A 14,578-nucleotide genomic window follows, 5' to 3' on the forward strand; every position below is an offset into this window, starting at 1 on the left:
AAGGTTAAAGCACCGGGCACCCAGGTCAGCCAGAGCCCAGCCGCGTCTCGGTCAGTTCCCAGGTGAGAGCCCCCAACTCCCCCCTTCCCCGGCCTTGTTCTCCAGCTGGGGGATTGTGCTCCGCTTCCCTGCAGAGCGGGGGTGCGCACACAGTGTGTCGTGGGTGTCGGTGTCCTGTGACTGGCTTTGCTGTCGTCTTCCCGGGGCTGGGCCAGTCCTTGTTAATGCCCCATCCCGGCTCAGGCAAACTGTCCTCCCCGACTGTACCAGTGCAGCATATCGGGGCCCCCTGCCCCTTGGGGACTGAACGGAGCAGGGTCGCTCTGAGCAGTGACCTGGGGCAGTTTGAACCCACCAATGTTCAGTGGTGTCGCAGCATCTTTCCCCTGCCCTCGGTCACTGTCCCATCCGGCACTTCCAGGCCTCTCCCAGCTCCGTTGCTAATCACTGAACCTTACGCGGCTCAGAGCAGGGTCACGTCATCCCTCCGGTCGGGTCTGGCCGACGGCACCAGCAGGGCATGGGGGGGTTCCTGCGGTCCCCCAGCCCTTTTGCCACCACAAAAGCTTTGGCTTTGGACCCGGGCTGGGGTCCTGCGACTGCCCTCCCCCTGGTCTGCCAGGGTGTGAGTGGGGCAGCGACCCCCCCACCTCCATGGGCCAGCCGTCCTGGCTGCAGTGCACAGTGTCCTTGCCCCTAGGCTGGGGTAGGCAGTGACCCCAGGAGCATTTGGTCTTGCCCCAGGGGCTGAGGAGGCCGGGGTGCAGGGTTCTCCCTCATATCGGCAGGCCCCCAAACGTCAGGGCTATGCCTATGCGAGGAGCCCATCTCCCCTCTTGGGGTTAACCTGCTGCCCTCACCCCCAGGACAGAGCCCCCCCAGTGGGCCAGGGTTCGGGGTCTCTTGGGGAGACCCTGCTGTGGCCACCCTTGGACCAGGCATCTCTGGTACCAGCAGCAGTCTTACAGCAGCTTTACCCTTCGCTGCTGCCCCCCGGTCTGCGTGACCCCTCGCCGGTGTCGGCTGCTCCCCCACCTTTGGGTCTCCCTGAATCCTGCTTCTGGGGTGCCTGCTCTGGGTCCCTGTCCCCGGACCCAGGCTTAGGCCAGTCCCCTTGGGTCTCTTTCCATCCCCAGACCTACTGTCCCCAAACTCCTCTGCCAGCCGACCTGCCCTGCCAGACCCTCGGGCTTCCTGGCCACTGGCCCAATGCTCAGCTCGTGGGGACGGATCTCAGACCTGCTCCAGCCCAGCCGGGTTACACTGATCCTCTGGCATGGTGACCCTGACCCCAGGCGCAGAGAGATTCTCCCTGCAGGGTCGGGGCTGACATCTTCGCACACCCCAAAACTGTCTCCCATATGCCCCAGGGGTCCACTCCAACCTACGCATGGAGACTTTGTAAACAGCTCCTAGTCCCCATCTCCACCCATCCGTCTGGCCGTGCGCCCCATGGCTCGGGGGCCAAGTTGGGGGTGAGATAGTGTAGCCTGTCCACAGAGTCAGCCTGGTTCAGATCACAAGCCAGTGAAGCAGGTATCGATATCTCCCCTCTTAAACTGGGGCAGCAGTTTGGTATCTAGGCTGCCCGTGGAATTGGTACCCTGGGGCCTTTCCTCACTCACCCCTTGGTGGGATCTCTTGCCCCTCGGTTTCTCCAGCTCCAGTTCAGGCTTTAGCTGGTTCTCTTGGTTCTTCCACCGTTCTTCCTCATGCTTTCGCTCCCTCTCGCCGTCAGCGAGCTCCTTCGCTCTCCGCTCCAACACCCACCACTTCAGATCTATCAGTGGGGAGCCTGGTTGAGCTTAATCAGCTGTGCCTTGTAAACCTGTGCAGGGAGATGGTTATGCGATGCCCTTCTTAGGGAGGTGGTTATAGGACATTTCCTTTGACTACCCTTGTTTTACTTCTGCAAGTCACTTATTGCAAAATACTGCTAGTGCATTCAGCATCCCACTACTGCCACCAACAGTCATGGATCCACAGGATCAGTGCTATGACCCCAGCCTCGGAACAGTCTCTTGGAGCAACCGCTTCCATGCGCCAGACCCCCTGGGGGTCTCATTCTTCCTTCAGGGTAGGCCTTGTGGCCTCACCAGCTCCTGAGACTGAACCTCTGGGGGTCCAGCCCTCCTGCTTCACGCTGCAAGCTCTGTTCAGCGAGTCCCACTGAGACGGACGCCGTCCACTCTGCAGGGGTTACCGCAGCTCAGCCAGTGGTTGCCGTGGCTCTCGGGCAGCCTACGTCACAGGCCATCTTTGGGCGGTGCTTTAACCTTCAGTTCCCTGTGCTCCCCTGAGTCCGCTCTGGTCAGCCCAGAGCCCAGCCCAGCTGCAGTGACTCCCTCGGTCCAAGCTGCGTCTGTGTCTCCATCTCACCGTCCTGGTCAGAACCCAGGTGAGAGCCCCTGCCTGCTTCCAGCCGCAGCCCTTTGTCCTGGGGGATTGCGCCCAGCCTCCCGGCTGAGAGGTGGGGAAATCCCCCGTCCCCCATGCTGTTTGCTCGGGGCGAATGTCCTGGTGACTGCATTTGCTGTTCTCTTCTGGGATTCTCCACTGACCTGGGCCAGTCCCTTGTGATGACTGAGGCTAAGAATTAGGGATAGTTTTAGTAAAGGTCAGGGACAGGTCGTGGGCAATAAACACAAATTCAGGGAAGCCCGTGACCTGCCCCTGACTTTCACTAAAAGTAGCCCTGTCAAAATAGGGAGGGAGGAGAGTTCAGCACCCACTGCTCCTGGGGCTCCAGGGTCCCCCGCTGCTGCAGTGAGTGGGAGCAGGTCCCCTGCGCAGTGGCTGGGAGCTCTGGGGTCCCCCCACCACCCGGGGAGGCGAGGAGCTCCAGGGTCCCCACAGCAGGGCTGGGTCTGGAAGCTGCAGGGGGCCAGCTGGGAGCTCCTGGGTCCTCCTGCTGCCCAGTGGCTACCAGCTGCGGGCAGGGGCCCCCCCAGCTGATAGCTCTAGCCCCGGGCAGAAGGTGTCACGGAGATTGCTGGAAGTCACGGATTCCATGACCTCCGTGACATAATCGTAGCCTTAGAGATGACCCATCCTGGCTCTGAAGGCTGGGGCCACCCACACCTGTCTCTTAGCTTGCCCTGAGGGCAAATGGTCCCCCTCCGCCCCCACTGGAAAACAATGCAGCATATAGGGGAAACTGAGGCACACAAGATCATAAACATTTCCCATAATCTTTGTCACAGGCAGCTAGTGGAGCAGCGGGGGAGTGGGGGGTCAGCATGCCGTGTGCCCACGCAGTGCATGTTGGGGGTGGAGTCGTTGGGGGGGGGGTCCTGCCCCTGGAGGGCTCCCCCCACTCCCTCCCTACATGCTGGCTGTTTGTCCGTTTGGGGGATGCTAACTGTCCCCGTGTCTGTCCCAGGCTGCCTGTTCGACAGGAGACTCTGCTCCCAGGAGGAGGTCTGTGTGCAGGGTAAGTGACCTGGGGCCCTGGGAGGGAGGGGCTGGCCCCATATCGGCTCGGTGTCGGGGAAGGGGGGCAGTGTCCTGTGGCTCGGTGGGGTGAGGCTGAGTCCTGCCGCGACCTGGGGCCTTGCTGTGGTGATGCCCCAGCCGTGAAAGGCGACCCCGGGGGGGAACTGCTGAGGCTGGAGCACCTGGTGCAGGGGGGGCCCGAGGGGGCAGGTGGAAGACAGGTTAGGGTGGGGTAAAACTGCCCCCAGCTCCCCTCCTCCACCAGTGACTTTGGGCTGCCCTGGCACCTGCAGATCTCTGGGGCCGGTGCTGGCTGCAGCGTCCTGCCCCCACCACCACCTTGGGCAGCCGGTGGCTGCTCCGTAGCAGGGTGAATGAGAGGGGGGAACCAGGGGCCAGGCCCACAGCCCCCCCCTCTCCCCCCAGCCTGGCCCACAGGAGCTGAGCTCACTGCCCCTGGGCTCCCCTGGGCCCAGCGCTGAGCCCCCAGGCTGGCACCCTCTCTGCTCTGCTCCTAGATGGCCTGTTTGGGCAGTGCCAGGAGAGCGCGGCCCGCGACAGCCCCTACTTCCAGGTCACCTCGCCTGTGCTTCAACGCCTACAGGACGTGCTGCACCGCCTCACGGCCCAAGGTGAGCCCCGGCGGGCGGGGGGCTGGGAGCAGGGTGGGACCCAGGTGGCCCTGGGGCAGGGGCAGGTCAGCCTGGGCGGTCGGTGCCAGGATGGCCAGTTTCCTCTCGCCATGGCGACTCCCTGGGAACTGGCTCCCGCCCCTTCGTCTCTGTGCTCTGACTGGCTGCCTCTCTCCCCGCGGACAGGGCTGTCGTGGCGGGATGACCTCACGCAATACGTGATCGCCCAGGAGATGGAGCGGATCCCCAGGCTGCGTCCGCCCCCCGCACGCGAGCCCGCGGCCAAGGAGAGGTACGGCTGGGCTGCCCTGCCCGCCCCGCCCCACGGGCACCCCAGAGCCTGTGCCACCCTCCTCCCAGCAGCTCCCACCCCACACGCAGCCCTACCAGGGTGGCACGAAGGGCGCAGCTGGGTGTCATGTGCCCGCTCTGGCTGGGGCTCCCCCCCCGTTGGTGGGCATTGCTTGCTGCGGCTGAGTGAGCTGCTGGCACCCGCTGGGGAAGCAGCAGCCAGACCCGCACCCTGGGAGAGCTAGGCACAGCAGGGGATCTGTGATGGGAGCGTCTGGCTTACCCCAGCTGGCCCCCACAGGGCACCGGTCCCGGGGCTTCCCCAACCCCTGCTGCCCAGGGCCACCCCCAGCATTCAAAAAGAGAGCCCCTCTCCTGCATCCCACAGCAGCTTCCTGTGTGACCCCAGGAGCTGGCTGGTCAGGCACAGGAGCCTGCTGTGACGGGTTGATCCCCTCCGAGTGATGTACTGGGGTCCCACTGAGCCCGCCTGTTCCACCAGCCTGGGCTCCCTCACCCTGTCCTGCTGAGCCAGGCCCTCAAGCCCCCTCCAGCAACACGCAGGCAGGGACATGCCCAGCTGCAGAAAGACACAAGCACTGAGATCTGCTCTGCATGGGAAGAGTCAGCTTGAGGATTGCCCAGTACTGCACCCCAAAATTGTATTGTCTTGAGCTGCACAGCAATCTACACAGAGTAAGCTCATGAAAATCACCCCCTCCCTCGATGTGGAGGAAGATATGCACAGCTTTTAGGAGCCCCCCCCCCTTATGAATTGCTCAAACTGGTTTAAAGAAAACAAAACAAGTTTATTAGCTACAAAAGAGAGATTGTAAGTGATAAGGGATTGCAAACGGATCAAAGCAGATCACTGAGCAAATAAAGCAAACACGCAAACTAAACTTAACACACTAAAGAAACTGGCTACAAGTAGTCATTTCTCACCCTAAATGTTGTTTTAAGGAGGTTGCAGAGTTTCTGCTCTTGCTTGCAGCTTAAAACTCCAGGTATTTCTGTCACAGGCCAGACACCTTTTCCGGCCCGGGCTCAGCTCTTCTCCTCCCCTCAGTCCTTGTTTTAGATGTTCTCGGCCGTCATCCTGGGTGGGGATTCAGTGAAGAACTGACCCTGATTAACTTCTCAGCCTTAAATAGGATTTACATATGGCGGGAATCCTTCGTTTCCCAGTTTGTTCCCCACCCCCTACTAGTGGAAAAATACCAGCAGCCCAAGATGGAGTCCAATACCAGATGACATGATCACATGACCCTGCCATGTCAAAGCAGCTTCTCAGGAAGATGGGAGGTTAGCACCTTCAAAGTCCTGTCGTTCTCCCTGATGGCCCATCCAGGCTGAAGGTATTCTGTCTGGTGGGCATTCCCCCGATGTAAACCCACTTGTAATTGTTACATAGTCAATATTCCTAACTTCAGACACAGAAATGATACAGGGATACCCACTGGATAATCCCATTCAGTAAATCGCAGCCTTTCCAATGAGAGCTCACATGAGCCATCTTGCATAAAACATATCTTTGTTATGCCATATTCACATCATAACAATCTCTCTACGAAGAATATGGGGCATAGGGTCATGCCTGCAGCCTGTGTTTCCAGGGGCCCCAGGCCCCTGCTCTCCTGCTTCTCGGGGGTAGTGGGGAAGAAGGGGGAGCCCAGCCGCGCCATGTCACTCTCCAGGGCTGTTGTGTCTCTAAGGTTCTCACCACTGCGTGCCGCTCCCCGGATGGCCCTGTTCCCGTCACAGCCCAGCCAGCCGGGCAGTGCCCTGCAGATGGCTCCACGCCTGCTGCCCGCCAGCGCCGAGAAGGCCCCACACCTGGAACCACAGCCCCCGCTACCCCCCACCCTGCTGCAGCGATACCTGGAGCTCCTGCTGCTGGGCCCCCCACCTGAGCTGGGCTATGAGGAAGGACTGCTGCACCCCTATTCGTACCACAAGGTGAGTGGGGGGCAGGCCACCTTCCTCCGGCCCTGACGCGAGCCCAGGAGGCCTTGGGTGGGTGGGGCAGAGCGGGACAGACAGACGCAGATCAGACAGACACCCTAGGCAGGCCCAGCCCCCCTGTGTTCCTGATGGACACATTCTGTCTCACCAGCTTGTCTAAACCGCTGTGCAATGTGGCTGTTAACCAGTGGCCACACCCCGCCCCAGAGGTGGCTGCATCTCCGCACTGGGCGAGGGGTCCCTCTTCTCTAGGGTTTTGGGGAGGATGTTGTTAGCACTGTAGCCCATGGTAGATTGCTCTCCAGGGTGGCTGTTCCTGGCACTGAGGGTGTGATGGTTCTGTGCTTTGGTTACAGTTTGGCTACCAGGATGGTGCACAGCAGCTGAGCCCTATCCAGGGCAATTCGGCCAGGCAGAGCCCTGAGCTCCCTGCTCTCCTTGGCAGGGCCCCTGCCCAGGCCTCCCAAACCCTCTTTGGGGCCAGCCCCATCCCTTCCTATGGTGGGCAGCCAGGGCTGGATGGAGGGCATCTCTTCCAGGACCTGGGCATGTTCTACCTGCCGAGAGAGAAGGCGATCCGGTTGGCCCCTGCCAGCACGAGGGCCCAGCACAGCCAGGGGCTCCCCCGGGACTACGCCGAGCCCGATGAAGAGAACAGACAGCAGCAGCCAGCCCTGGGTCCCCAGGTGCAGTCAGGTAACCCCTGCCTTCCAGCCAGTCACCCACAGACTCCTAGGACACCTGGACCGGCCCAGCCAGGGGTTTGTCCAGCTTGTTCTGACAACGGAGATTCCCCAGCCCCCCTTGGGAGCCTGCTCCGGAGCGTGACTTCCCTGAGCATTTGAAAGTTTTTCCTGGTTGCTAACCTCAGTCCCCCTGGCTGCAGGTTAAGCCCATTGCTGCTTGTTCTCCGTGTCCAGTAGGCCGGACTATTGATCTCCGGCCTTTTCGTAACAGCCCTTAGCATATTGGAAGCCTGTTCTCAGGCCCCCCTCAGTTGCCTTTTCTCCAGACTAAACATGCCCTGGTTTTTAACCTTTCCTCAGAGGGCAGGTTTTCTAAACCTTTCATCAGGTTTGTTGCTCTCCTCTGGACTCTCTCCAATTTATCTGCATCTTTCCTAAAGTGTGGCGCCCAGAACGGGACACAGGAGTCCAGCTGAGGCCTCGCCAGTGCTGAGCAGAGCGGGACAGTGACCTCCCATGTCTTCCATACGACGCTCCTGTTACGACACTCAGAATGAGAATAGCCTTTTTCTCAACTGCATGACATTGTTGACTCGTATTCAATATTCAACCCCCAGGTCCTTTTCAGCAGCACTGTCACCGAGACAGTTAGTTCCCCTACTCCCTAGGAGAGTTTTCCTCCCTACGCGTGGTACTTTGCACTTGTCTCTATTGAATTCGTCTTGTTGATTTCAGACCAGTTCTGCAGTTCTCAAGGTCGCTTTGGATTCTAATCCTGCCTCCAAAGTGCTTGTGACCTCTCCCAGCTTGGTGTCATCTGCACATTTCATAAGCATCCTCTCCACTCCATTATCCACGTCATGACTGAAAATATTGAATAGTGCCAGACCCAGGACTGACCCCTGCAGAACCCCACCAGATTCACACTCCCAGTTTGACAATGAACCCTGGATAACTACTCTTAGGGTATGGCCTTTCAGCCAGTTGTGCACCCACTGGATAGTAATTTCATCTAGACCACATTGCCCTAGTTTGTTTAGAAGAATGTCACGTGGGACTGTGCCAAAAGCCTTACTGACATCCAGATATATCCCGTCCACTGCTTCCCCCAGCCACTGGGCCGGTGACCCTGTCAAAGGAGGAAGTTCGGTTGGTTTGCCGTGATTTGTTCTTGGCAAAGCCATGCTGGCTATTCCTTCTAAACCAGTTAGCCTCAAGGTGCTCACAAACTGGTTAATATTTTGTTCCAGTATCTTTCCAGGTATCAAATTCCCTGGGTCCTCCTTGTTCCCCATTTTACAGACAGGGGCTGTGTCTGCCCTTCTCCAGTCCTCTGGGCCCTCACCCGTCCTCCAGGAGTTCCTGAAGATAATTGCTAAGGGTTCAGAGATGGCTTCAGCTAGTCCCTTAAGTAGCCTGGGATGAATGCCTTCAGGCCCTGCCAACCTGAATACATGCAACTCCTCTAAATAGACTTTAACCAGTTTGTCCCCTATTTCGGCTTGTTCCTTCCCCCTTGTTAGTGATAAATGTGTTGAGTGTCTGATCATCATGAACCTTTCTAGTGAAGACTGAACCCAAATAGGCCTTAGACACCGCGGTCGTCTTGATGTCATCCGGTATTAGCTCTCCTTCCCCACTAAGCAGAGGACCTGCACTTGCTTCTGTCTTTCTCTTGCTCCTAATGTATTTAAAGGACCTCTTCTTGTTGCTTTTTATGTCCCTTGGTAGCTGTAACTCATTTTGTGCCTTGGACTTTCTGATTTTGCTCCTACTAGACTGTGCTATTCCTTTGTACCCCTCCTGAGCAATTCGTCCACGTCTCCGCTTTTTGTAAGATTCCTTTTTGAGTTCGGGTCATTAAAGAGCTCCTGGGGGAGCCACATTGGCCTCTTACAGTTCTTCCCATCTTTCCTTTGCATCGGGCTCGTCTGCAGTTGTAACGTGACTATTGTCTCCTGGGGAAACTGCCAGCTCTCCTAAACCCCTTAGAGTCTCTGCCCATGGACCTCACCTCCCATTCTCTGCGTTAGTTCACGTCTGGTTTCTGGAACCCATTGTCCTCGTTCTGCTGCTCTCTCTCCTCCTTTCCTCGGAATCATGACATCTCTCCTTTCATGATCACTGTCACCCAAACTGCCTCCTCCTTCAGATTTGCTACCAATTCCTCCCTGTTGGCCAGAATCAACTCTACATGGGCTGTCCCCCGGGTTACTTCCTCCACTTTCTGAAACAAAAAGTTGTCCCCCAGACATTCCAAGGGTTTATTAGAAATGTTGGTGTCCCGGATCCCCACGATCGGTGCTATGCCCCCAGCTTTGGAACAGTCTCTCGAAGGAACCAGTTGGTGGGCCAGGCCCCGAAAGGGTCTCACTCTTCCTCCGGGGAAGCCATGCGGCCTCACCACCACCTGAGGCTGAACCTCTGGGGCTCCAGCCCCCCTGCTTTGCAGCGTGAGTGCCGTTCAGCAAATCCAGCTGAGACAGGCCGAGGCGAGACTTGTCCACTCCCCGGGATTAATGCCCCTCACCCAGCATTGGCGGTGACAGCGCTGTTGAAACAGTCGGGTTTTTGTTCACTGGCACACAGCACAGGATGTCCTTCGGTTGGGTCAGGGAAAGGCCGGTCAAAGCATCCTCCCCCTCCCTTCTGGTCAGCCCAGAGCCTGGCCCAGCTGTCGTGAGCGCCAGGTTCACCTCTCTGGCTCTGCCCGACCTTGCTTACTTGATCCTCCAGCAGCCAGCTCTTCTCCCCCTCACCCCTTGCCTGTCCTCTGTTCTCGAGCTGGGGGCTAGTGCTCAGCCTCCCTCCGAGGGCTGGGGGTGGGGGGGCGGGGAACCATCCATCACGCTGTCCTGCTGTGACTCGGCCATGGGGACCAGCCTCAGGGCAGGTACAAACCCCACATTGGCTGGCGAACTCTCAGTATGGAACTCACAGCCAGTTAAGTGTGAACGCCTTGGGCATGCTCACTGCCCAAACGGGGCGTGGGATCCATTCTGCTTGGGTACCTCCATCTGTCTGCCTCACCTCTGTGCCAGATGCTCCCTGACACCAAGGATCGCAGCCCTATTCCTGCTACACCCAGTCCCAAAGCACCAGTCACTTATCTCAGGTGCAACTTGTCACGGATTCCCAGGTCGTGCCCACTCTTGGCCCCGTGCGGTTCCTGGGGGGAACCCCTGCCAGTGCGACAGCCCTTCTCGGGAGCCAATCTCTCTCTCGGGGGTTAAGCCCCTCCATCTCCTGGAACCGCACCTCTCTGAGCGTTAGCACACCTGTCTCTGCCATGGGCCCCGTTGCTCTGGACCCCTGGGACCTGCACTCCCAGAGGGAATAATCCCCCCCCCCCCCCCGCCCTGCCTTGGTCTCTAGACCAGAGTGACTCTCAGCCGGCGTAACACAGGAGGGTTTGAGCATCTGAACACAGCATAGGAAACTCTCCAGCCTCAGGCCTGGCCTCCCTCAGCCCAGCACATCCCAGTCTCTCCTGCGTCCAGGGGGGCTCTGCCTGCCCCCTCCCTCCAGCCCAGAGCCCCCCTGCTTTGCAGCTGAGATCACCGGCCCCAAGCCCGCCCCCGTCCATTGTCTTCTCTCCAAGTAAACAGGGTCGCCTGGGCCCCCTCTCCCTGCTTCTGTGCTCTGGCCCCTCTGGCTGGACCTGGCTGGTCAGGTCACCGGGGTCCCCTCTTCTCAGCCCATTGTCCTCCCGCTGGCCAGACCCGGCTGGGACTCCTGAGCTGGGCCTCCCGGTCCCCAGTCGCTGGGGTCTCCGTTCTCCAGGCCATTGGCCGGGGTCCCAAGTTCCCTTGCCAGTCCTGTGTCCCAACAAACTCCCTCTCCCATCCCCCTGTTAAACCCGTAACACCCAGGGAAACTGAGTCCCACCCCCTCTGCATGCAACCCACAGGAAAACCAAGAAAACCCCCCACTTCATCACACAACTAAGCTGGGGTCTCTCACCAAAGTCAATGCTTGTAGCCAAGCCTCTAATACGCGATCTACAGATCTATTAAACAGGCAAAGGAAACGTGTTATTTACAAGGTTAAAGCAGGTAACCATAGCTACACCAATGGTTACCATCTTAAGTTTCCAAAGGTAATAGAAACTGTGGTAATAAGCAAGCTCTGTATGACCTTCATGCTAACCCCAGCTAAGCGGCTGGGGGTCACTTGCTGATGCCTAGAAACCTTGCCCCCCAGGGTCCGAGCAGCCCAGAGATCCGGCTCCTCCTGGGACGGGGCTTTTATTCCCTTCCTCCCATGTGTTCTGAGCTGGCAACTCAACTGAGGGGAGGAATCCACTTGCACGACTTATCCCCAGTGGGAGGGAAGAGCAGAGCGACAGGCTTTGTCCTTTCACATCCCTCAATAGTCTGTCAGGCGTCAAGGGGCCTTCCCTGGTGGCAGGACCTAACACCTGCTGTCGGAGACCGGCCCTTCGCACGAGTTACTGTCTCTCCTGGCTGGTGATTTACACACTCCCAGGCTCACAACACAAATGCTTAACTACCACCGTACCGTATGGGATGCACTTGCGGTAAGTGAGATTGATGCTGGCAGCCACTCGCCGGCAATCCATAAACACGAAGCAGAACGCCCTCCTCAGGCTTCTAATGCCTGTTTTACCAGCACTAATGCACAGGGGAGCCAGGCCGGTTCCAGCCACAGATTTGAACCATGGGGATCTTGCCGTGAGCTGGTACCAGTTCAGCCAGTGTCACGCCGTCTCCCCCGGGGTTTGTGGTTGCTAGATGTCAATGGCCCAGTGACTGGATTTGCCATTGTCTTCTCAGATTCACCATTGATTTGGGGTCAGCTTTGGACAGTCCTTTTCCAGTGACTCAGCCCGGCTCAGACAGCTGGGCGACATTCACTCCTATGTCTCAGTACAAACAGTCCTCCCCAACCCCGCTCCCCCTGGGTAGCCATGAGAAATATAGGGGAAACTGAGGCACACATCAGGCTCATAAAATATTCCCATTTGTCACAGTTGGGTTTTGCCGTGTGACTTTTCCAGCAGATGTCAGGGTAGTTTAAGTTCCCCATTACTACCAGTCTTACGCAGCTCTTGCATAAAGCTGCGAGTCTGTCACAGATTCCGTGACTTTCCGGGGCCTCCATGACTTCCGCAGCTGCCAAAGCGGCTGACCCCAGGGCCGCCCGAGCAGCAGCAGCCCCTGGGGGTCTCAGGGTGTCAGGGGACAGTCAGCCTCTCCCCGCCCCGCCCCCCGCCTCCGAGCAGGGGCCAGCTATCAGCCCTTGGGGCTACCCAGCACAGCAGCACCCCCGTGGCCCCAGGAGCTGCTAAGTTTTAGTCAACGAGTATTTATAGTAAAAGCTATGGACAGGTCACTGGCATGAATTTTTTGCTTATTTGCTTATTGCATGAGACCTGTCCATGACTTTGACTAAATCTTAGCCTTAGTCATGCAGCTCCCTCTCCCCTTCCTCCTCTGGGCCCCGGGGTGGGGGCTCTGCCCTGCCCCAGCAGGTGGCTCCTGTCCCTTTCCCCCCCCCGGATCCTGACCTCTCTGGCCCAGCGAGGGCAGACACTTGGCTGAGGTGTCCCCTCCTGACCCAGGCCACGATTTCTCTCACCTAGCAGGCATTCCCTACTCCTCCCTGTCGCCTCCATTGAGTCCAGCCTCCTGCCAGCTGGCAGGTGCCTGGCGCTGGGCTGCCTGTTGCTCCGTGGGCAGGATCCCAAAGCGAGCGCTGTCTCCCTCCCGCAGATGCAGCCCTGCAGAGACTGGTGGCGGTGCTGGCCGACTACGGGGTGGGGCTGCAGGACCTGAGTCCCCAGCAGCTCGGCAGCCTCTCCACCCTGCTGCAGCTGCTCCAGCACCCCGGTGAGTGGGGCTGACTTTGGCAGGCGGGAGGATGGGCAGTGGGGCAGGGGGCAGAGAGGTGAGAGATGCCAGCACTACATCTACTGTGGGATGTGCTGCCGGTTCCCCCCAGGAGGGGGGGAGTACGTTGCCCCATCCTCGAATCTGCCTGATTCCTCCCCCCGCACCCCGGGTGCTTTCTTTGTGCCTGGAGCAGTGCGTGAGCCTTGGTTGTGCCAACACAAAATGTCCTTTTCTCTCCCGGCAGGTGGCTTTGGCCAGGAGGCTCCGGAGGCCAAGCGGGTAAGTCCAGCCATTCCCTGCCGCACAGGGCAGCATCCCAGCCCCATTCCCAGGGCTGTGCTGAGACTCGAGAGGTCTGTTGCTGGGGGGGTCTGTCATGGCGATGCTCTGGAACGGCTCCCTACGAAGCCAGGCAGGACTCTGGGGAAGTCTCCTCTCGGGGAGCAGCCTGTCTGCAGGACACACAGCTCCCCCGGCTCCACCTTCCTGGGTCTGACCTCGGAGCATTCAGCCTCCTCTGCCCCTCTGTGCGCTTCCCACAGCCAGTCCACCCAGGCGGGGTCCTGGGGGGGGCCAGAGGGTCCTGCCCCCCAACTCCGTAGTCAGATGGGACTCTCAGCCAGCCAGCGAAACAGAAGGTTTATTAGATGACAGGGACATGGTCTAACAGAGCTTGTAGGTGCAGAGAACAGGACCCCTCAGTCAGGTCCATCTTGGGGGCAGGGAGGCCAGACCAGAGGTCTGGGCCTCCCTCTTTCCCCAGCCAGCTCCAAACTGAAACTCTCCAGCCCCTCATTTGTTTTGCCTCTTTCCCAGGCCAGGTGGCCACCTGATCTTTGTTCTCCAACCCCTTCAGTCGGCACCTTTGCAGGGCAGGGCCCAGGCCATCAGTGACTAGGAGACAGGGTGTCGGCCATTCTCTGTGCAGACACCATCACACTGGCCCTCTAGGGCTCTGCCACAATCACACCCCCTGATCCCCCCACCTAGATACTTAAAAAAGGCATAGGGGAAACTGAGGCACCCACAGAGTATTCGGAGAAAACATTAAGAACAGTCCCGCTTCATCACAGGGTCCACAGCCCCCAGTGGTCAGGAAGGGTTCACAGAGTCAGACATCTGAAGGCCAGCAGAGACCGTTGTGGCCACCTAGCCTGAGCCCTGCCCTGAGTTCAGGCCTGTCTGAGCAAGAGCAGGTGGCTTAGAAAAACATCCATCCTGGATTCAGAAATTGCTGGTGATGGACAATCCACCCCGGCCCTTGGTGAGTTGTTCCAGCGATTAATCACCCTCCCTCTAAACACTGGTCTGACTGCCAGTCTGCATGTATCTAGCTTCAACCTCCAGATGCTGGGTTGTGTTAGATCTTCCGCTGCTAGGCAGACAAGCCAGTGAGCAAATATTTGTTCCCCATGAAGGTACTTACAGACTGGGATCACGTCATCCCTGAAGCTTCTCTTTGTTAAGCTACGTAGATTCTGCTCCATGAGTCTGTTGCTCGAAGGCAGGTTTTTCAGTCCTCTAATCCTTCTCGTGGTTCTTCTCTGCCCCCTCTCCAATTTATCAACATCCTCCTTGAGCTGTGGGCACCAGAACTGGACACACAATTCCAGCAGCAGTCGCACCAGTGCCCAATACAGAGGTAAAATCACCTCCCTGCTTCTCCTCGGGATTCCCCTGTTGATGCAGCCCAGGATCGCATTAGCTCTTTTGG

General features: G+C 58.6%; 1 protein-coding gene across 1 annotated transcript in view; it reads left to right on the forward strand.

Moving 5' to 3' along the window:
* Positions 1 to 1,974: 1,974 nt before the first annotated feature.
* Positions 1,975 to 14,578, forward strand: part of PTPRN (protein tyrosine phosphatase receptor type N) — a 37,028-nt gene continuing 24,424 nt past the window's right edge. Inside the window, exons 1-8 of the mRNA XM_077830346.1 lie at positions 1,975 to 2,077; positions 3,383 to 3,433; positions 3,954 to 4,067; positions 4,254 to 4,359; positions 6,074 to 6,317; positions 6,680 to 7,019; positions 12,745 to 12,861; positions 13,109 to 13,143. Coding sequence (XP_077686472.1) covers positions 1,975 to 2,077; positions 3,383 to 3,433; positions 3,954 to 4,067; positions 4,254 to 4,359; positions 6,074 to 6,317; positions 6,680 to 7,019; positions 12,745 to 12,861; positions 13,109 to 13,143 — 1,110 coding nt within the window. The remainder of the gene's footprint in view (positions 2,078 to 3,382; positions 3,434 to 3,953; positions 4,068 to 4,253; positions 4,360 to 6,073; positions 6,318 to 6,679; positions 7,020 to 12,744; positions 12,862 to 13,108; positions 13,144 to 14,578) is intronic.

This window comes from Eretmochelys imbricata, chromosome 11 (assembly GCF_965152235.1).
Source record: "Eretmochelys imbricata isolate rEreImb1 chromosome 11, rEreImb1.hap1, whole genome shotgun sequence".
Taxonomy (NCBI): Eukaryota; Metazoa; Chordata; order Testudines; family Cheloniidae; genus Eretmochelys; species Eretmochelys imbricata.